A 21,630-nucleotide genomic window follows, 5' to 3' on the forward strand; every position below is an offset into this window, starting at 1 on the left:
GGGGCTATCATGACGCAAGCCTTTCGATCCCTCTAGGACTGTCTCAGTTTAGACAATCCGCACTTATCAACACTCGCTACAGGCTGTAGCTATAGTGCAGCTGAGGTTCGAACCTCAGCAGTCAGTGCAGCGCTAGCCACGGGCCGCTGTAAATTACTCTCCGCCCTCCGGCGCTTCGCGTGCTTGCTTGGACACGAGGAAGAAGAGCGTATGTAACAAAGACGATTTTTCGAAGACGGCACCGCTAGACGTTCCACTGGAGGCTGCACAACCTCATGAGAAAGTTTTTTTGTACAGTCAGATCTTACTATTGTTAATGTGCATTGGAAAATGAGAGCACTCGTATTTGCACGAGATTACACCAAACAATATCTGCTTTGGGTCTCTTTCGGAGCGAATTAGGTTTCATCTGTTCGTTTGTTTTTGCAAAAGCCCCGTTGGTGTCACAGGGAGAAATGAGGAGCGAGTATAGAAATACGAAAACGAAAGAAAAAAATGCGGATATGAAGAATAAATCTTAATGTAGACATTACATCAACCAGGAGGGTAAAATAGAATATAATAACCATTGGTGACCGAACTACTAAGTATGCTTTTTTAATCTGTCTTCACTATTTTGTGCCAAACACCCTTGTGCTCTGTTGCCTTTTTCATTAGAGCTATTTTAGTCAGTAATGCGCACGATTCGCAATTAAGGTTTATTAGACTGCTTTGTAATCAATTCATGCCTTGTATACACTGATAACCTGTTCTTCATGTCACTCTTCGCTTTTATTAGACATTTTATTGCTTTCCTAGAAGCGATACTTTTTGGGATTTCTGTGCGCCCCCACATCTGTGCGCCCCCGCAAGGATTCGCTTGCGCTGCGTTCAGCACTGCTGTGCAGTGCGCCTTCTATTTCTCGGACTGCCGTTGCCATCATTAGCTTTTCTTACACCCTCGTTTTTCTAGCTTTCGTTTATGTTTTTCCGAGTTAAAGTGACCCTCTCGTATAAAAATCGTTGGCACAAAGGTGGCGCTATGGTCGGCAACGACGCGGAGTGTAGGCAAAAATACAGCATGTCTAGGCAGGACAAGCATGAGGCAACAACGTGAGATATGCGAGGCCTTCCACATTTGAAAGGCAGGTGAGAACTTTTCGAGCAAACCGTCTCTGCCTCGTCACAAAAAGAAGTTTTATATCTTGAAAACAGTCCGCCACGTGCGTAATAATGATGTCTTGGTTTTTCGAGATCTTTCCGGTGTTGCGCCTGCATCTCCCACCCCGCTTGTATTTATGTATGTTCTCTCGAATTAAAAATTCAGCTGATGTTTCGCGTTCCTCCTGTCAGATTCTTTTTCTGTGCACACGTCTTAAGCGCCAGTCTTACGTTTAGAATGAATCACAACAAACTAGCCCAGATTTCTGCTTTGTCTCGACTGGGTCAAGCGACGCTGTCTTTGAAACCGAGTCGCATATGCGAATATTTCAAAGCGTGCGCATCGCTTGCAATTAAAAACGTTGTTGCTGATGCCTGAACAGTGGTTCTGTGCGCTTTTGCAACCTGTTCGCCAGACGTAATTATCAGGCAAGGCGCTACATCGGCTTCCTTCTGCGCTCCTATTGGAAGCAAGTAACACCGTGTCTACGGAAAGGAAATTGAGTAAGTGGGAGGTATAGATTGAAGCTATGCACTTCTCATATTTTGGGCTGATACAGCATACGAGATTGCTAGTGCAAGAAGTGGGACGACGCCATACATGGCGCGAAGCAGCTTTCTCGCATGACGAACCTTGTGATGCGCTTTGTTTTCCCTGAGCCATTAACGCCGAAGAACGTGGAAAATCACTGAATACTTAAGGCATACAGTTACTTTTAATAAGGAAAACGCAATCTCTCTGTTCTCTGGAACTTTTTCAAGTGCGCAGTGTGCTTAAATGCTTTGTTCTGCTTGAAGAAACCGACATTTGTGGCTTGAGTCGAGGTGTCGCTCCACCGGAAATGCCTTCAAGAATGCATTCTTTGTGCTCTCTTGGCTTTGGGAGATGTGCAAAAACGCATACATACACATTTTCCGACGAGCTTCAAAGGAAAATGACACTAACTAGGCTGAGCACAATATTTCGAGACATTCTGCTTCTTATTTTAATATCTGCATTGAAGTGCACGCCTTCTACTAGATCAGAGTGGCTTTCGGTGTGATATTTTCTCTGTTCGCCAGATTATGATTGACTTGCGGTGGGAAACGCGCGAAAGTGAAAAAAGAAAAAAAAATTGCGACGATTACGTTACTTCCTAATGCGATATTTGAGCGCAGCTCATCAGCTCACAGCTTTTCGATAGATTGAGGCAAAGAATTCGAGCAAGACATGTATATATGTACAATTGCAGACAACTTGTTATTTTTCACACATATTCTTCCTTCAATACACACTCCACTAACAGTTCTTGATTGTCACGAAGGAAGCTATGTGGACGGAGAAATGGATGGATACATGCTCGACTTGCTGCACCAATGCCTGGTTCTCAAAGACGAGGTCTGTGCAAGTATTTCGCGGGGTTATACAGCCGTGGGAGGCGTTACGAGCGAGAGGAACGGGATGTTCTCCCTCATAAGTGGTAAGAAATTTCCACTTGTCTTTATACGTACATCAAAGTCCCGACCCATCCTGCCACCTTGACAAGGGACAGTTAATGATTGATCGCGAAAGTTCGCTCACCGTTGTCAGAGCAAACGCATGCAGGCCCCACATCTCTCTCTCTCATCACCCCACGTGCCTATAAGCGCGATTCAGGCATTCGCCAACCCAGGGAGCCAGTTACGCGCACTTCCTTTCCTTAAAATGATCGGAGTGTAAAACGTTGTCAACGCCAACGCCAGTGAACACAACGAACGCCGACGGCCTATGGCTTCAGCGCCGCGTTTCTGGCACAACGTTGTCAAAGCCAACGCATGCAGCGCACATCTTTCACTACCGCCACGTAGCTTAAAGCACGATTGAGGTGTCCACTGTTCCAAGAGGGCAGTTATGCGCCTTCCCTCTGCTTTCCAAGCTCCCGCTCGATTGGTTTCGCAGCTTAAAGCGCGACTAAGGTGTCCACTGCTGGTTACAACGGATAACGGCGACGGCGACAACGGCGACGGCGACAACGGCGACGGCGACAACGGCGACGGCGACGACGACGGCGACGCCGCGAAACGCATGCAGAAACTAGCGCCAAAGAGCTGCGCTCTAAACTACACGTCGTATGTATACTAGTATCTGGGTCCGACGCTGCTTCATACGTTGCGCTTATCGGCTTGCAGTGAACGCTGAAGGCAGCAGCTGTTTTTTTTTATTTTGCGCGAAGAGATGTTCGGCACGTAGTCTGGGTGAACGGCATGTGATAACGGCGCCCCTGCGTTTAACTTACAATTACACGTCTGAACTTCTCATATTGAGAGTAGGACAGAACTCGAACGAGTTGCAGGCATTACTTCTTGCACCGTTTGCCGCGTGATCAAAGAGCAATCAAGCTGGTTAAGAGACGCGAACTTAGTGGCCAGATTTCTATGCAAAAATACTAGCCACGAGTCCGATCCGTCGTCGAACTTGCTCCGCTGCACGGTCGCTGTCCATCGCTTTTGCCCCTGTCTGACCGCAACAAATTTTTGGAAACTTATGCCCCGTTCTCCTGCTTTGCGGCTCAATCAATCGCGTGAATTATGTTCAGACACCGAATGCGGACGGTACCGCCTTTGCCTGCACAACGAAAGTCACTGCTGACGCCAGCGCCGCCGCATCTCCGCGAAGTCACGGCCTGACGCTTGTCTATCGAAAGGCGGGCGTAACTGGTTCATGGATGTTTCAACCCCCTTTTTTGGAGTGCGCCTCCAGGGAAAAATGCGCGTCGGAGAGAAAGCTGGAATCAGAATAACTAACGCCACGCATCTCTTACCCCGAACTGCATCTAACCAAAGAGAGAAAATCAATAAAAAGCAGCACCATCTAACCCTAAAGAAGGTGGCACCGAAGCCGCCTTCAGTGTCACTCTTCCGTCTTGCCGCCCCAGCCCAGTACTACGGGCGTAACAAGTAGCGCACAATTAATGGACTCGGTATTTGCAGACGCCAACGCAACGAATGCCGGCTTCGCTCCGGGCTTTCAGAGAGGCGTGGTTGAATCAGCTATATTTGCGAGGTGCGCCCGAATCACGGCAGTTCTGGCTCTCTCCACTGGCTTGCGCAAGGGGAAAGCATTGGCCGCGCCATTCTCCGCAGCCCCTGCGTGACGGGCTGGCTGCCTACCCGCCTCAAAGAAAGTTTGCGCAGCCCTGAGCCGACTGCGTTCAAGCGATGTTTAAATAGATTTCTCTATACGGTTCAGAATCTTGCGAAATGGAACTCTGCGGGGAGGTTTAGGAAACAAGAAACTATAGAGTAAAACGTGCCATTCGCGTGCACGCAAATACAAAGCTATCGAAATATTGACAGCTTAAAAAGGGATGCAAGAATTCAGCCAGAAAAATCTTGTTTGGGGGGCGTGCCTATTCAGCACGAAATGCTTTAAGATCAGAGTGATTTCAGTAGAACAACGTCGCGGGCAAACTGCACTCGAACCTGCAGAGCAGCAACGTTGTTGCAATGCTCAAATTACACTAGCCTGAAACTGGGTTGTTTCCAAGAATGTAAGCTTTAAAGGTATTACCCGAATGTTCACTACCGGTTTAGTAAGGCTTGTCGTCCAAGTGTTGTTCTGTGTGACGTGATTTCTTGTGCTCTTGACGTGGGTATGGCTTGGCTTATGGGATGTAATGTGTCACAACGATGCAGTCTACAAGGGACGCCGCAGTGGAGGACTCCGGAAAATTTCGACCACCCGGGGTTCTTTAACGTGCACTGACATCGCACAGTGCACGGGCCTCTATAATTTCTCCTCCAAAGAAATTCAACCGCCGCGGCAGGGATCGAAGCCGCGTATTTCGGGTCAGCACCCGAGCACCATAGCCACTGAATCACTGCGGCGGCTTTTCACTAGCGCATCGTCTACGTACATGACCTGCGCTTACTAGTGACTGAGTGGTGTTAAGAGCGGAGACCTCAACCTGGGAAGAATTGTCACGCTGCACCTCCGTTTATATGTCAAAAGACGCGTCTTCAAAACGGCGTCAGCTAGGCGCCAACATTCGGAGCGATCACCGTTAGCGTAAGGGTCTTCCATTTGTTTGCGGGAGGAAACTTCGCCGGCCACCAGCTTTGGCGAGGCGATCGCTGAGGTGCGTGACCACTCAGGGCTAGTCGCATCGTTGGGAGAAGAAATCTTCTTCCCTGTGTTGAAGAGCGGCGGCGAAAAGAAGGAGCTATGAATTTCCCACAGATCTCTAGCCCTGTTTACATGAGCCCGGTAGCGTCGGGTCGAGTCGGGGGTTGAGCTGAGCGAAATCAACCCAACTCGTCGACTGCGTGGTTACATGAACTCGATTTTAGCCAGTTGAGACCGGTTCAACTGTAGCGACACCAAGCGTCAAGCAGCGCAAGACGCGGTAGGCAAGATTGCGGTATGCCGCCGCTGTTTCGGAGGAGCGACGGCGCAAGCGAAAAACAGGCTCTCATTTGTCCTCTCCCGTCCCTCTAACCCGAGTCTTCGACTGTACACCGTTTGCAAGCGCCTAGGGAAAGGGTCGAGTTGAGTCAACAAACCCCTTGCGATAGGGTTGACTGGACCCGACCTGTCAACCCCCACCCCACTCGGCGCGCGTTTACATGCACGTAGCAACCGGCTTCCTACCCGATCACTCGACTAAACCCGGCTCTTTCGGGTTCGTTTAAACGGGCTCCTGTGATCCGAAGACAGTGACCCTAAGGAAGACTGAGCTAACTTTTGCCCTGAACTGACGGACGGCGGCATTCCCCTTCCATCTCCACGAAGTGCCTGGTTGCGAAGCTGATGACCTTGCTGGACGTGGTACTTAAAGTTAACCCTGGTGAACGATCGATGCAACCAGGGCCTGCCATTCATGGTGCTGAATTTCCGTTCTCACCGAACAGCTGGCAAACTGCGACTATACCGACATCAGAGTCTGATGCAAGGGCGCCCCGGTATTCGCAACTTTCACGCACGGTGCCGCCGGCACGCGGCCGCTCCGGTACCGTCCTTGAGATGATACCGCGGCGCCCGGCTAGATGCGGCGTCTGCCGCCCAACTTCTTTATATTTAGTTCAGTCGAGCAGCGCTTTTAGTATATAAATGCGCTGCGTTTTGCAAACAGCCATAGCAGTAGGTTAAACGGTTAATTCAGTGTGGGCGCAAACAATAGCGGCAGAAAATATGAACGCAATCGCATCTGCACCTGTTCCCGCTAGACTCTAAGCTGAGGAAGGAGTGGATGATCAAATTAATCAAAATCTCGGTTGGGCTAGCTCACCACGAAAAGAGAAAGCAGCCAGATAAAACGAGGACGATGAAGAAACACCCACACGACAACACTAATGCTGAGGTGTTGAACTGTGTCTATGTTCTTTCATCGCGCTCATTTTTCCACGCTGCTTTAAACATTCTGCGTAATCAAAGTTCGCATTGAAAGGCCTGTAGCCAAGGTTATTATGATTTGCAGTGCGCATTTTTTCAGTGAGAGGTGATGTCAACTGACGAGTACCCTTGAGGGGAACATTTCTGAGCAGCGACCACTTCGCGGTGAAGGTACTCTTTGAGACTCAAAGTAATAACAGCTGCTTCCTGCGCGATTCAAGGTACGCAATGCTTGCAGTCAGTGGTGGCCGGTTTTACGCTAAATTCGGAGCGTGTTAAGCTTCGCGGAGACGTAGAGCTACATCTGCAGCCGGTACCAGCTCCTAGTACCATTTCTGGCAACAAAAAATTAGCATCTATACGTCTTCTTTTTAACCAGAGCTGGTAAGAAAGGTAAGAAAAATTTGCCTCAAGGCTTGTTCAAGATTTGAGTCAGTCAAAATCGCTGCTTATTGGTGGTGGTCCAAAATAATCAGCGGTGCCGAAATGCGCACCGCAGACCATCGTTGCTAGTTTGTATTCTTGCATTGTTGTTGCGCTCAAACTAGGCCGAGAGATGCGAGCGCATGTATGCTATACGTGGGGTGCAAATTTCTACCCGACATAACCACATACGCCGTCGGATCCGCTTAAACGGGACAACATTCTATGCTTGTTTGGCATATTTGTACTACGCGCCTGAATGCGCACTGCGGCAACATGTTGGAGCACGCGAGTACAAGTGAATCGGATAAAAGTGTAAAATTTGCTCGGTATCCGTGTTTTCTCTCCGCGCATACGCGTATGTCGAGCGTTCCCCTGCCACTTTTTATGGCGCGATAAGAACCACCTCGGTACTTGTAGCACCTGACGCTCCGCGTCGTCAGGAGCCGAATGCTTTGCGTATCAGACCAGCCGCTCCTGCGTCGTGCGGTTTGTATCGCACCCGGGATGCCTGCCCACAGAGGGCCAGTGGTGGTCCTAAGGGGCGGGCGGAGGGGCGGTCGCTTTCCCCAAAAGACTGCGCATCTTCCCGAACGTCCATTTTCAGGCTCTCATAGGCCGAGATGCGATTTTTGACGTAGAACTAGAGAAAGCTTTTTTGCCTGTGATGCGTCAAGTAGTCCCCTACTTTGTACGTTCACCGTGTTAGCGGCTGTCTTATTTCACACAATTCCACCTTCTACACGTTGGTAGTTATACGAGTACAATTAGTAGTGATTGTCGATGTATCGTGGTCCTGGCGTGCCCCCACCGTAGTCTTGCCATGCCGCCGGCGTGGCGACCACGGTGGCAGCGTTGCCATTCACCTGCGGTTGCGATGGCCAGCAACCTCGTCAGGGTGACAACGAGCCACCCACTCAATCTTTATCCCTCCTTGGGACACATCTCGGCGGCGCGCGCCCCTTACAAAAATTTGTGATGAGTTTCTGATAAAAAGTCAATGATTTCAGACATCACACTCATCAGATATTTCTGATGATTTCTGAGTTGAGTTTCTGATGCAACGGTGACGAAAATTGGCCACCGATTTTCTGATTAAGACGTGATGTGTGTTTTTCTGTTTAGATTCTCATGAATTTCTTTTGCATACGTGCTGAATTCGTGATGCATTTCTGAATGGCTCATGATGCATCAAAACCAGTGTTCTCGCCGAAAAAAAAAATAAATGTCGTGAATTCCATTTTAACCGACTCTTTAACATCGCACAGAAACCGCTGTGGTGAAGCTCTGACACATGTAATGTAAACATCCACTAGACTATTCTATGTGCTACTTTCATTCAAGCGTGGAACAGCCCAGGACCATAATCTGGCAGTCATTGCTGCAAACAGCTTCAATCGACCCTTAGAAAGGAGCAAGTAAAAAGATAAAGAGAAAAAGGCATTGCAAACTCTGGAAGTACATGCCACACCGGAACACTCACCTATCCGTACGTCTTCGTAGAGCGGGCTCATGCTGATATAGTGCCAATAAGACGCCCCCTAACAAGTGTTAGGAGCTGTTAATAAGGTGAGTTTTCTAAGATAATTTTGGCATCATATACGCAACCTCCGGCAGTTACAAATGAAGAGATTTAACTACAAGGTTCTGCTAGTTTATGTGCATCATTACTGCACGAGAAATAAAAAAAAAAGCGTCTCGGCAGTGCTTGAAAAAGATACTGCTCTGATGTCTTGACGCATCAGAAAAATTATTATTTTTTTCATCAGGAAAGTTCATGTAAAAACATATCAAAAATTTATGTTGCCAGTCTAGTCTCTAAAAGTTAATGCGAAAATTCATCAAGCATTTATGATGACAATCTGGTACGGAACGTTAAAACGAAATCTCATTACAATTTATGATGTCCGGCTGATGCGAAAACACAACAGATGTGGCCTTTGTGATTAATCTGTGATGAATCACCAAGATTATATCACAATGATATCAGACCCGAAAGACGCGGGTTTGATCCCGGCCGCGGCGGTCGCATTTCAGTGAAGACGAAATTCTAGAGGCCCGTGTACTGTGCGATGTCAGTGCACGTTGAAGAACCCCAGGTGGTAGAAATTTCCGGAGCCTTTCACTACGGCATCCCTTATGGCCTGAGTCGTTTCGGGATGTTAAACCCACATAAACCATGAACCTTTTGTTGACTTGACAAGGATCGCCGACCAGCCTCTTTGTCGGAGGGGACCGAGGGCGGAACAAAGCCCTTTCCCCGAACTGAGTAATGAAGGCCGCTATCCCCGCTCGTGAAACGCCCGGGCTAAGGTGCCTCGGTGCGGTGCGTTTGCTGGTACTTGGAGCAAGAAAGCACTGTTATTATTATTAATATTAATATTATTGTTTGAGAGCTCCAACCAACTCGTACATATCGCCGATAATGGCGAACCACATCCACCCTACCTTACACCTCACACATCACATCACAGGCCCCAGCGGCCGATCTCTACCAATATACCTTTGGGCCTGTCGGCAACCGCAGGCCCTGCCCTTGACCCATCCCGCTCATCCAGGGTGGACTGCTAGCCACCGACTTTATGAACCAGCGAAGGCGCGAAGCGGAGGCCAGAGGGCGCCTGTACTTTCGGAGTCCTGCCGGTGTGCAAGAGCGACTTTTTTTAAAATAAATAAAGTTTATTCCTCCTCAAAAACGCTTATTGTGATTACGTGAAAGCACAGGTGGTGACGCCCACTCAAAGGGGAAGGGCTTAAATCTTCCTTTTCATTGGTGGTTGTCCTTCATGCCAGGTGCGATCACCCTGAGCGTCTAGGCGCCCGGCAGCACTATAGTGCTGCACCGGCTTACGGTGTGCATTTCATATGTCTGCATTTCATCTGTTCAAAAGTGCGCTGGAAAATTTGGGATCAAACCGCACCTCTTACTACCATTATTTGAAAGGCATAAACACCAAGCAGTGGGATAATAGGCCCCTACACTCTCACTGCAGGCCTTTTATCACCAAAGTGAACACAGCATACCGTTGTAAAGCATTAGACAAGACAATGACGGAAACTAAATGTGCGGTTCGGGCGCCCAGCGGTAACAAGAAGAAATATTACACTGGGCGGGGGGGGGGGGGGGGGGGGGGGTAAGACCTCAGCTGTCACATATTCTGGGCCACTTGATAGTACAAAAAAAAAATGGAGGGGACACTTAAGCTGCGCCCTAAGGATATGGCTCGATAGAATTAATGAGTTAATGCCCATATGTATCCGGAATCGGTCATTCTCAACTTTACGTTCATATGTCCCTGGGAGTCTTCATACCACTCCTTCAGCAGTGGTGCATCTTTTAAGGGATGCGCCACTGCCTGAGATGGCAGGTGCTGCCACCGGTGGGTCAGTTGCGCGACTCTTCCCGAGCAGCCTCTCGCGATCAAATAATTTAGCTGCCACCTGCCAGGGTGGTCAGTTTGCTCACAGTTCGGGGTGGGCAGGTTGTGATGATCCCACAAGGTCACGTGACCCAGGTTGCTTCCCCAGGGGTGGCTGCTTGGGCCACTCTACGCTACTCTATTTACCGCTTACTACACCGACGCCGGATTTTCTGCGTTTTAACGCTGCCGCATTAAAAGGCTCAACACGAGAAAGAGCTTTGCGAAGAAAAACTGTAAAACATCTTCCATAGTGAAACAAAAGAAACAGCTGACCGCTACGTTAAGTGGCCTCTAATGTCCGCGGCTATGAAACATGTTGCACCGCTTCTAGACGAATGCGTTTCCCTTCGCATTTGCCTAGGAAGTCTTCTATCACTGCGCCACCACACGCGCAGAGTCACTAGACATGCTCCGCACAACCACAGAATCAACAAGCGATGCAAAGAAACACGAGCAGCGCAGGCCACGCACACACGTCTCTGTGAGCGCGAACACAAGGCCAACAAAAACACAACCACGAAAGAGCAGCAACCCGCGAGTCGTGCAAGATGGCGGTATCCGCGGCAATTATGAGACAAATTGCAGAGGCAGCCACAGCCGAGCTAATTTGGTTACCGCAGCCGCGCGCGTGCGAGGCAGCGGGTTCGGCTGGGGCTGGTCTAGCTTCGGGAGCGAAGGAGGAGGAAGACAGGAGGCCAGGCAGAGGGGATGCTCCGCCACGCGGCATCGGACCTTCTCCCTGGGCATCTATGCGAGTGCGTGCGCTGCGCAGATGGCGGCTGTTCGACCGTCTCCTCCCCCGTCGCTGCGCTGACCGCGTGAAAAATAAAATGAGACAAGCGCTTGCCGCAAAATAACTCACTCTGCGTGCAACCGTTTCTCTGTCACTATTCTTTTGGCTTCTTCTTTTTTGTTTGTTGTTACTTTCTTTGCGTTAGCGCATGATAGACATGCTGTTGCGTAGCATTTGTGTATCTGGTAGTAAAAACAGCTTGTAGCAGGCGTTGATTTTTCAGCCTGACAAGGTTCTTCAGTAGTCCCCTGTAGAAGCAGCTTTTATAGAAGTAGCCGCCTTTGAGTGCATGCATTTCATTTTGAAGTATCAATACCACGTGAAATATGTCGCCCAGCTAGTGGTCCTCTAAGCAGAAGTAACTGAAACCGAAAGATCAAACGGACAGCGAAGGCAGGTGGCTGGGTCGGCTTGAGCACGTTTCCGAAAACAAGGTCTTTCCTTTCATCGTCCAAGACAGGACGGAAGGCGTGCACGTCAAACCAGCGTGCGCTTTGAACGGTTTAAAGTACAACATAGTGTCGTATAACGCCTCGCCACCAGGCAACGTTTTTTTTTTCTCGTCAATAATGAGAGAATTCGACTGTGAATCATTTTCTGAACACTGCTTATCCTCCCTCAATGATTTCCATAATTTGGTCTGCAAAAAGCTTTTCAACAAAAACGTTCAATGGGCTGTGTACATCCGGAAATGTAATTCATTTAGGTACCGAGTTTTTAGAATACATCATAGGCTACTCGTTCATCTTGTCATGCGATTGCCGTGTCGGGCATGACGGTTCTGCGACTGGCTGGATTCGTTGCATATGCTCTGTCATAGATTGGAGTGTGGGCCAGGAGAGGGAGGAAATGTTTGGAATGCTCGCAAGAGGGGGAGAGCTCTACAGTGGGAGCAACGTGGTGTTCCTCATGCAAGGAGATCCTGTGGAGAGGAAGCAGAACAGACGGAGAAAAAGTGTTTGGGGGAGGGGAAACGTGGATAATCGTCAAGAGCTCCTGCAAAGCGCTGAAAGGGGGGACCTTAAGCCGAGCCCGGTCAAGCGCGCACGGATCATTAATGCAGCGACCAGATGGTTCGATGCGCGGCCGGCGGCAAGCGCTGCGTCGCCGTCCCTGCGACCGCACACCATCGCCGCCGATGTTCATTATTCCGAGAGATTAATTTCTCGAGTGAGCCGCCCGGCCCCATGGGATTGGGAGGGCGGCCCCTTCCTCCGCCCAAAAAACAAAGGCGCGATCAGTCATCGCCTTTGCGCCCCTCGGCCGGCCGCTTCTCGGCGCCAGATACGCGACGAACCGAGCCTGGACCCGCGGGGCGACGCTATCGGGGCCCGCGATCGGGAGGCGCGCCACCGGCCCAATCAGGCTGATGCTCTCCACCCGCGGCGTCGGCTACGTGGCCGCCGGACAGTATTGTCACGCAGATACACGGCGCCCATCCTTTAGCCCTCTCTCGCGACTACAGCGCCACGGTGTCGCCTTGTGGCAGATGGTCGGCTACCCCGTTGCTGTTGTGCACTGGTACTCGTTCACTTTTTATTTTTGCTCACGATGGCGGCTGTTGTGTGCCGGTAAATGTCCGACGGTGGGCAGAGGGGAATTATTCGCGCGCGGAAGAAAATGGACGAATGCTAAAAGGTTTCTTCGGGTGCTGCTGCTATCTGGGCATTTTTAACGCGAGTAGAGTTGCGAAGGCGCTTCTTCTTGTTGTCATGTCCAGATCGTCCCCTGTTTGCGGTGCGTCATGCCTTTTACCGTTGCATTGAGTGAGGCTTAGAGCCCACGTGAAGAGGCCTTGGAACATAAAAGATTGGTTTGGTTTGGTTTGGTTTATTGGGGTTTAACGTCCCAAAGCAACTCAGGCTACGAGGGACGCCGTAGTGAAGGGCTCCGGAAATTTCGACCACCTGGGGCTCTTTAACGCGCACTGACATCGCACAGTACACGGGCCTCTAGAATTTCGACTCCATCGAAATTCAGCCGCCGCGGCCGGGATCGAACCCGCGTCTTTCGGGTCAGCAGCCGAGTGTCGTAACCACTGAGCCACCGCGGCGGGGCGGAATATAAAAGAGTGCATTTTGTTCCTTGAAACACAGGCACCCCCATTATGCTTGTTCGCCTCTACATGGCGGGAAATAAAATATATGGTTGTAGAAACAACGCATGCTCTGGGCGGTGCATGCCAAACCGAATGCGTCTGTCCGTGGTGCACCAGGATTTCCTAGCGGAGTGTTCTGAGGGGCACCCACAGCTGCAAGGGACAGTGCCTCCTAGCATGGGCTCATGTCACGTCGCTACTCTTGCTCATGAGCGCGTCTATGAATCCAGCAGCCTGAGCAAGCGTCACTCCACAGCTGCAGGCAGGCATGACTCGCTTTCCGTTCAGTATTGCTTTCTTGGTTTCCAGACAAAGCAAGTAACAATGTGACGGTGTTGTCCCCAGGTTACGGAAGAGGACACTTTGATTTCTTGTTGACTAGTATGGATAAAAGCAAATATTAGCGAAGCGACCACGATGTTGTCACCGCGCATTTTCGGCGCATCTTCTGATACGAGCAGCATAAAACGCCATGCGATCGGCTGGAATAGCCGCACTGTCTCTTGCCTCTGACATCCCCACGCAGTTCGGTCTACGGCCAGACCAACCACCGCATGAAGGTCGTGCCTGTTCGTCTTGAGCCACCGCCACATCAGGGTCAATTTGCACACTGCAGAGCAGCTGAAGGCTCTCGCAGATAGGTCCCTTGGTTTTCAGAATCATTCGCTTTCCCCGCGTCCATGTTGCGTTATTTATTACGTTGGACAAAAAAAAAAAGCAACAAGAAAGGCCGTTGCTGACACCGTGAAATGGGGTACAGCCAGACAGATAGCTTTAGAAATCGCATCTGAATGCCGCTCAAATACATGGCAACATCCCCAAGGCCAAGCAAAGAAAGAGAGGCGAGCTTTGTGTTTTGCTTCGAGGCTTAGAAAAGTCGATACCAAATGTCAATGATATCGAAGAAAAGAAGCTGAAGATCTCCAAAAACAGAAGAACGCTAGCTGCTTTTACAGACGGTACTGAATTCCCGGGGCCGCAACATTTACTGCCGTATAAGATATACAAACATTAAAGTGACGCATTAGCCAGAAAACATGAAATTTTTCCCATGCAGTACGTGTGGTCGGGATAAGTTTTCGGTAGTGCGTGTTCCTTAATTTCTTACTTCACCATTTTCTTTTAGCAGTTGTTGACTTAGGTGTCAAGGCTAAAGTTTTTTTTTTTTTTTGCACACAAAGTCCAGCTGCTCCTCAACCCCTGTTCGGCAAAAGAAAGAGGCGCGTCGCCACCAAGGTGTCCCGAAATTACGGGGCAATAGAGACCGACTAGAGTCAGTCACTGCCAGACACGCCTCCTCCTTTTCCGTGGCTGCTTCCCGCGCATTCCCACCTCGGAACAGTAAACTCCTGGCGCTAGTCTACCACGACCCCGTCTGCTCCTCTCTCGGGCCTCGCCCTCGCTAACAGCGTTTTCCGCAACAGCGTCCGCGCGCCTCTATCCGGCTCGGAAAACGCCCGCATTGCCGGGAGCGCTGCGTTGGCCCGATGCGTGTATCGCTGGTTGCCAAGTGCGCCGGAACGATGCACACTATTTACTATGCGATCGTTTAATATCGGCATAGCCCGCGTTCCGTACAGCGGCCCCGCGCTCGCTCGGCGTAGTTTACTGCGCCGGCGGAGCGAGATGAATCCCATAACTTTGCAACGCGCAATGATCCCTCGCAGGGATTGTCCGCGTTCCTATACGGGCGACGCACCAACGGCCGTGTCGCCCCGCTGCAGCGGAATGACGTTCCAAGCTGCGGAGAAAGAAGCCGACGCGTGCTGTCGACAGTGCGGAGAAGAGCGGGTTTTAGCGCCGGCGGTAGTCGATCGGGCTCGAACGTTGGTAAGGTTTTAGTGGGTAGCAATCTTTAATGACACCTCTAGCGCTAGAGATTTTAAAGCGCACTCTATTCTATCGAGTGCCTGTCCGGCAGTGAGGTGGCATAAGTAATTTACCGTTAGTTGTGCTAGCTAGCTGGAAGCAGTGCAGTGTATTTAACCAGTTTAAATAATTTGTACACAAAGCGTCAAGACGGTTTCGACTTTATTGAGAGAAACAACTTCATTCCAGAGGCATATTATGCGTCCAGAGCCAAGGCGCATATAACTTTTAAGCAACTGCATTTATTTCTGACTTGAGCTGCAAATGGCTCTCCTGAAACGAGGCGGAGTGTTTTTGGTTTTTTTTTTTGTTTAACGAAAATAAAAGAGCTAGACTGCGCTGAGCTCGGTGCCGAACAAGGATTGTTTGGTGTGGCGAAATTGCACCAAAGGACACTTCGGTCCAGTCATCTTCTTTACGTGCGCAAAGCTGACGGAATTTGAGAGAATTAAAAGAGAACATGGGCCAAGAATCCGGCCCATATTCAAAGCGCTTTTAATGATACTTTTGTTTCTCCATCTCACAGCGTACACGTCTGAGAGCGCTTGAAATGCCAGGCTTGCAGCGTTTGCCTTTGAACGCAGCCGCAGCCACGAAAGTGCGCTGGATTGCTTCTCTGTGTGTGTGTTCTACACGAGGGCGACGGACTAAAGCTAAGACGATTATTGGAGCACTCATACCACTCCTGGCGCAGTGGTGCAGCGGTTAAGGGATGCGCCACTGTCCTGCGATGGCGGGTGCTGCCACCGGTGGTGCTTGTGCGGCCCAGATTGCCCTTCCCGAGCGACGAATCATTATTTTAAATGCCACCAGCCACTGAGCGCAGATGGCTCACAATCCGATGGGCAGGTTCTGATGATGCCACAAGGTTACGTGACATAGGTGGCCCACCTGCGTCGTATAGGTTGCTTCTCTGGGGATTATTCGTAGATTTTTCTCTCATGGTCAACAACACCTATGACGACGGCGTCGCCGGATTTACTGCGTTAGGAGCTCTTTAACGCCATCGCGTTAAAAAACTAGCGTTACCGTGCAAAGAGCCCAGAGTTAGACAAATAGACGCCCCCCCCCCCCCCCCCCCCCCCCTTCCTTCTGGTAGGCAGCTCATGCGGCTTAAGCAATGCAGTGCGTGACTGTGGATATCCTTGGATATCGCTTGTCTGTCATGTTCTGCCTTTTTTTTTAGTTGTATATATCGACTCCTCTGTTACCTTTCAGTAACCGAAATTGAAGCGTTACTGCGAACTGTTGCGCGAAAAATACCTTATACAGGTGTCCTCGTGCGTAGATGGCGACAGCGGCACTTCTGAAACCTCCAAAGGCCGACGTGTGGGCGCGCAAAGCAACGCCAAACCACCCAGTGCCGCTGCACCCAATGCAGACGACGGCCAAGTAGGGGGGACCCAGGGGGAGCCGGCTTAAAGAAAATGCGACGTAACCGCCTCTCCTTAGTTTTTTTCCATCCTCCGTGACCAACACCGATCTGTGACATAACCAAGATGCGGAGACGCTGCTTTCGCCAGCTGGAGCGACCGCTGAAAAGCTTGGGGGTGAAATGTGGGCGTAGCGGCCATCGGAATACGTGGAAGAAAAAGTTTTCAAAGGAGTTTTCTTATTTTGCAGTGCACCTGTGATGTTCTTACTTCGTGCAAAACAAGCGAAGCGAATTAATCCTAGAACAGGTTATGAAGCGTCATTTCGAAGGCGATGTATGCTTAAGCACCCACGCACGGAAGTGACTCCCTGTTCGGGGTACGGAACGGGAGCGCGGCCCATAGAAACACATGTAAGCAAAACTTTCAGAAATATTTTTCACGCTTCACAGAGACAAGGCTGCTTGCTGACAGTTGGCGAGTGCATTTAAGAAGAGTTTGACAAAGTACACTTCGTCATTTCGAAGCTATCTCTATACAACGCAACCATAAATCTGTGTTGTGAAGCCCTGCATATACCCCCAAAAGGCGCTCTATCCGCTATAGGTGTTTCCCAGAATCGCGCAAGCTTCTTGGGTAGTCCAACATGCTGCCGCATGCGCTGCATTTTCTCACTAATACAGTCGTTCAAACTAGACAGCCTAGACAGAACTGCGTGCAAAAGGCAGTTCCCAAACTGCATAAAGCGAACGAAAGCGAACCGCGCACTGTAGCAGATGGCGGCGCAGACGAAAGCCGCGGCCGCCTCCGCGGTTGCGGCGTACGCTAGCGCCGCCTATGCATGTAATCACGGTGTGAGTCGTCTGCTACAGTTCGCGGTTCGTTTATCGTGCTGTTTGAGGACCGTCTTGAATGTAAACCTATCTAGGAGGCCTAATATGAACGGCAGTACTCGCGAGGAAACGTAGCCCACGAGGCAGCATGTCGGACTACATGAGAAGCTTGCGCGATTCGGATTAACACCAAGCGAATAAGCGCCTCTTTAGCGCATGTCCGGCTTCAAAACACACATTTATCGTGTCGTTTTACAAAGATTGCTTCGAAATGACGTAGCATATTTTGTCACACTCTTCTTCAAAGCACTCGCCAAGTGTTAACTTTCACCTTCATGATTAGTCTGTGAAACGAGAAAAATATATCTGAAAGTTTTGTTTACACGCATCTCCCGTTCCGTGCCCGCAGCCAGGCGTCACTGCCATGCCTAGGTGTTTTAAATTTATACCGCCTTCGAAATGACGCTACATACTGTCAGAGCCTACGCTAGGATGAATTTGGTTTTTCTGCACGAAGGGACGACATCACAAAACCACTGCGGAATTCAGAAGACTGCTTTGAAAAGTTATGCTTCCATGTATTCCTGTGGGCGCTCAGCCTACTTTCCACCCCCAGTCGGAACTGCCTGTCTAAAACTCCCGGTTTGCTTGTAAACACGATGTTAGTCTATATTGCATTTGCGAGTTATTTATGATTGTCGAGCATCGTCTTTCGATGCCAAATTTATGCCGAGCATTCATCTTCGTGACTATAGTTCCATTACGACAGTGTAGTTCAGCCAGCAGCGCTTCGTCATGTAGCACCCACATGCTGTGCGGCAGAGAGGAGGTTTGCCACCGAGTTTCTCTTGATCCCGTTGGTCTTGGAGCGTCACTTCCCGTGGGACGCTGAGACCGCTCGAGTTGTTCGCCCCTGTCAACACTGCTTCCTCCGCCGAGCGTGTGGCGCGCAAGGCGGCTTTTTGTTTGTGCAGCAACTGGAAGCGCTTAGCGTTTTTTGCGTTCCTCGTAAGTGTTCGTCACTGCTCCACGGCATTATAGCGCCAGGCCTCCTGCCACTCAAACTCAGCAATGACGCAATCTAGGTTGCTCGGTCGCAGCGTATTTCTGGATAAGCTAGAAGTGGTGCCACACAGTGTTGTTTCTTTCGATCACGAGGTGATAATTAACATGCACTGACAGCGAATAAAAGTTTTTGCCTCCTTCGAAATGCGGCCAAAATTTGGTAGCATTATTTTCTTTTCTTGTGGACGCACATTAATGTGCACTACTCATGCAATGCCACCCGCGGAGTACCGAGTTATAACTATTGCTATTAGTCTTTAATACTGCGATGAAAAGAGCCGCAGTTCTTATTCGGCTCTACTCCAATAAGGTATAAATATGTAGGGATTGCAGCGCCAGATGTTAGGCAATTTAGAATGACGGTTTAGTAAAAAAGAGCAAACTAATTTATAAAAAAGAATGACCAATTCACGCAAGAGTTTTTACGCCAGATGTTCGACCACACGAGCCTAGGCAACATCACAGCATGTCTATAATCATGTTGGATTTTTTTTACGTATATATAGACACTGGAAATACGCGCGCCTACATCAGTCGGCGATCAGGTGCGTAAGGCGTGGAGTTACAAATTCTGCAAGTCATGAATAGCCGACATTATTACCTTTATATCTGGGCGGATACCATGGTGATTCATCACAGTATGCAGGGAAGAAAACGCAGACGCTGTCTGGTGTCTCCAGTTGAAGAGGGTCACGTGCCCATAAATTTACACCTTTCGCATGCAGCATCTTTTACGCGCTGCACGTAAGCTTTCAAATTTGTTGAAGGCTCTGCTAAAACGAATATAGCCGACCATTCTTTTCCAAAATTCCATTTTGAATCTGCAATACTTGAAGGTCTTGTAGGTGTTCTGTAAGCTGCACGACTCTTAGATACCGAAATTCTCGTGCCGTTTTTCCGGCACACTACTGCGCGAAACACTAAAAATGGTTTCCTGTCGGCTGGCTGGAAAATAAGCGAGTAGCCCATAAAAATTTCAGCTTTTTTCGGAAGCTCAGTCAGCGAAAGGGCGTACGTCTTCTGTAAAGATCAGAAAAATCGCAGATTGGAAACTGAGCTATACCTTTTCATGGTTAATAAGATCATAAAATCATGCTTGAGGCTCCATTTTAGTTCCCGAGAAAACATGAGCGTCATAAGGCACTGCAAAATGAACGCACTCATTCATTCTCGAAAAGGCTTTGTGGCCTTTGCCTAAAATTATGCCGTCACGCAAAGGGACCGGAGACCAAAAATAAAATATGTATCGGAATAACAAGACTGTGAAGCACCGGGCATGCGCAACGTTTATTACGAGCCTTTTTGAAACATTTGGGACACGCGACAGGTGTCTTGAAAAAATTCTGTAATGAGGCCGCCATTTGCAGCTACATATTTGCCTAATGACGAGTACTGATAAGACATTAGGCATTTGTTTCTTTCGCTTATTAAGAGATGATCAGACGTAGGAGTTCTTTGCTGACTCTCTCTCTAATCAGCCTGCAGTTGTGAGCTTGTTTCTGCGGATATCTTCTGGCACGTGCAGTCCCATCGACACGACCAGATACGCGTGAATACGTTATTTGACAATCTTCCCGACTACTTCCCTAGAGTTGGGGACTTTAGGGACGCCGGCAACTCCCGGTGCGGGGTCGACGCGGTTCCCACGATACGAGCTCACAATGCCAAGCGCCCAGCAGGACAACGCGCCCGGTCGCGGAGGTCCCTTACAAGCGTATGCACTGCAGCGCCCACGCATCCGTACGCTGACGCGCGGAACCGTGGAAAACCGTGCGGTATTTCCACGCGTGCGCTACCAACCAGCAGGCCGGGTTGACAGCGACGAGGTGCACTTTGCGATCGAGGTGGCGTCGTAAGGTGCAGCTTGTCACCGCGCGCGGAGGCAACGCGCGTGCTTTAACTGCGAGACTAAAGTGCAGGACAGGCGATGCACGCGCTCACTTACGTTGTGACACGGTGACACCGCGAACCGTGGCTGGCGCGAAGAAGAGCGCCGCTTGCACAAGTAGCCACGGGAACCACATGGTGTTGGTAACAGTGGCGAGAGCTGTCCCGGCAGCGGAAAGGCGGCTCGCGGTCTCTGTCACGTCCTCCGCGTATTCCGAGTATTGCCAACCACAAGCACGAGAAGGGCTCTTCTCAGTCCACGCGCTCCTCGAGCGACGGGCTCAGCACGACTCCCTTTCGCCGGCGCGCTCGGAGCGCTGTGAGGCGTCGGAGCGCACGGGAAGCGGCACCTCCGGCGAAGGCCGACTTCACTGGCCGGCGGCGGAGGCGGCTCTGACGGGGCCCCGGTCGAAGCACCGGGCCCGAGCCCGGTGGCCGCCATCTTGAGGGCGGCCGCGGGGGCGCGCGCGGCGCTCGACGTCACAACTTTCGTCTCGCCGCCCCTCTCTGCCGCACACCTTTCCTCCACTCCCGCACTGCCTCTGGTGCGCTACTTTACTGCGTGCACACCTCACTCCTTTTCGCTCATTGTGTCCAGCCCCCAGTTCTTTCTCTCAGTCCGCAAAGAACCCTCGCTGTTGTCGTCCAAACATTTCAACTTCACTCCGCGTCCGCGCTGCCGTTCGAAAAAAAAGGGGGGGGGGGGGGGGGGGTAGCAAGATGAAAACAAGATACGACACACCGCCAGTGTCGGATAGTTGGGTGGATGGATCGATTTAATAAAGGTGAAAGTGGAGCAGGTTGGCATCGTTTGTCGGCGGCCCGTCGACAACAATTAATCGTTGTGCTACAGGAGTGTCGCTGCGTGAGAAGCTGAGGCGAACGGACGGTGCAATGAATCACGTGTGAAGCACTGGAAAAGCCAAGACGAGACGTTTATTCCCTTTCATTACTGAAGCTTTGCCAAAAACCATAGTTTCAGATTCTTCGTAAAGACAATCGGTTTCGAAAGCGAACAGGCAACAGAAATGGGCGCTTAGAAATTTTCGTGAATTTGGGTAGTGGGGAAGTCCCGACGGCTAGATGTTAATTGTAATCTATAAAGAAAAAAAAAAACTCATAACATGAAGGAACTAGTGCAGCAAAACAAAAAAATTTCAAAATTGTCCGCAAAACTCAGTGACTCTGAAGTAGCCATTTTTTTCTGTCGTTACGCCGCGATAAATTTTGATATCACTATCATTTACATATCTGGCCACGGCTGTCAAACTCTGATGTGTTCACTATGTAAGCAAGCCCGTTATTAGGGAACTCGGTGGTCACAATTACTTCGCAGTCCTTCTCTACATATGATGTATAGCTCTGTGCTACGATAAT

At 50.0% G+C, this 21,630-nt stretch overlaps 1 protein-coding gene across 1 annotated transcript in view; it reads right to left on the bottom strand.

The window, feature by feature from the left end:
- The window catches only part of LOC149349505 (cell adhesion molecule Dscam1-like), a 522,475-nt gene extending 501,845 nt beyond the window's left edge, over positions 1 to 20,630 (bottom strand). Inside the window, exon 1 of the mRNA XM_089578475.1 lies at positions 20,312 to 20,630. Within this exon, the coding sequence (XP_089434601.1) occupies positions 20,312 to 20,390 (79 nt within the window). The 5' untranslated portion in view covers positions 20,391 to 20,630. The remainder of the gene's footprint in view (positions 1 to 20,311) is intronic.
- Between the last annotated feature and the right edge of the window lie 1,000 nt (positions 20,631 to 21,630).

This window comes from Amblyomma mixtum, chromosome 3 (genome assembly GCF_055824585.1).
Source record: "Amblyomma mixtum isolate Tamu chromosome 3, ASM5582458v1, whole genome shotgun sequence".
NCBI classification, from domain to species: domain Eukaryota; kingdom Metazoa; phylum Arthropoda; class Arachnida; order Ixodida; family Ixodidae; genus Amblyomma; species Amblyomma mixtum.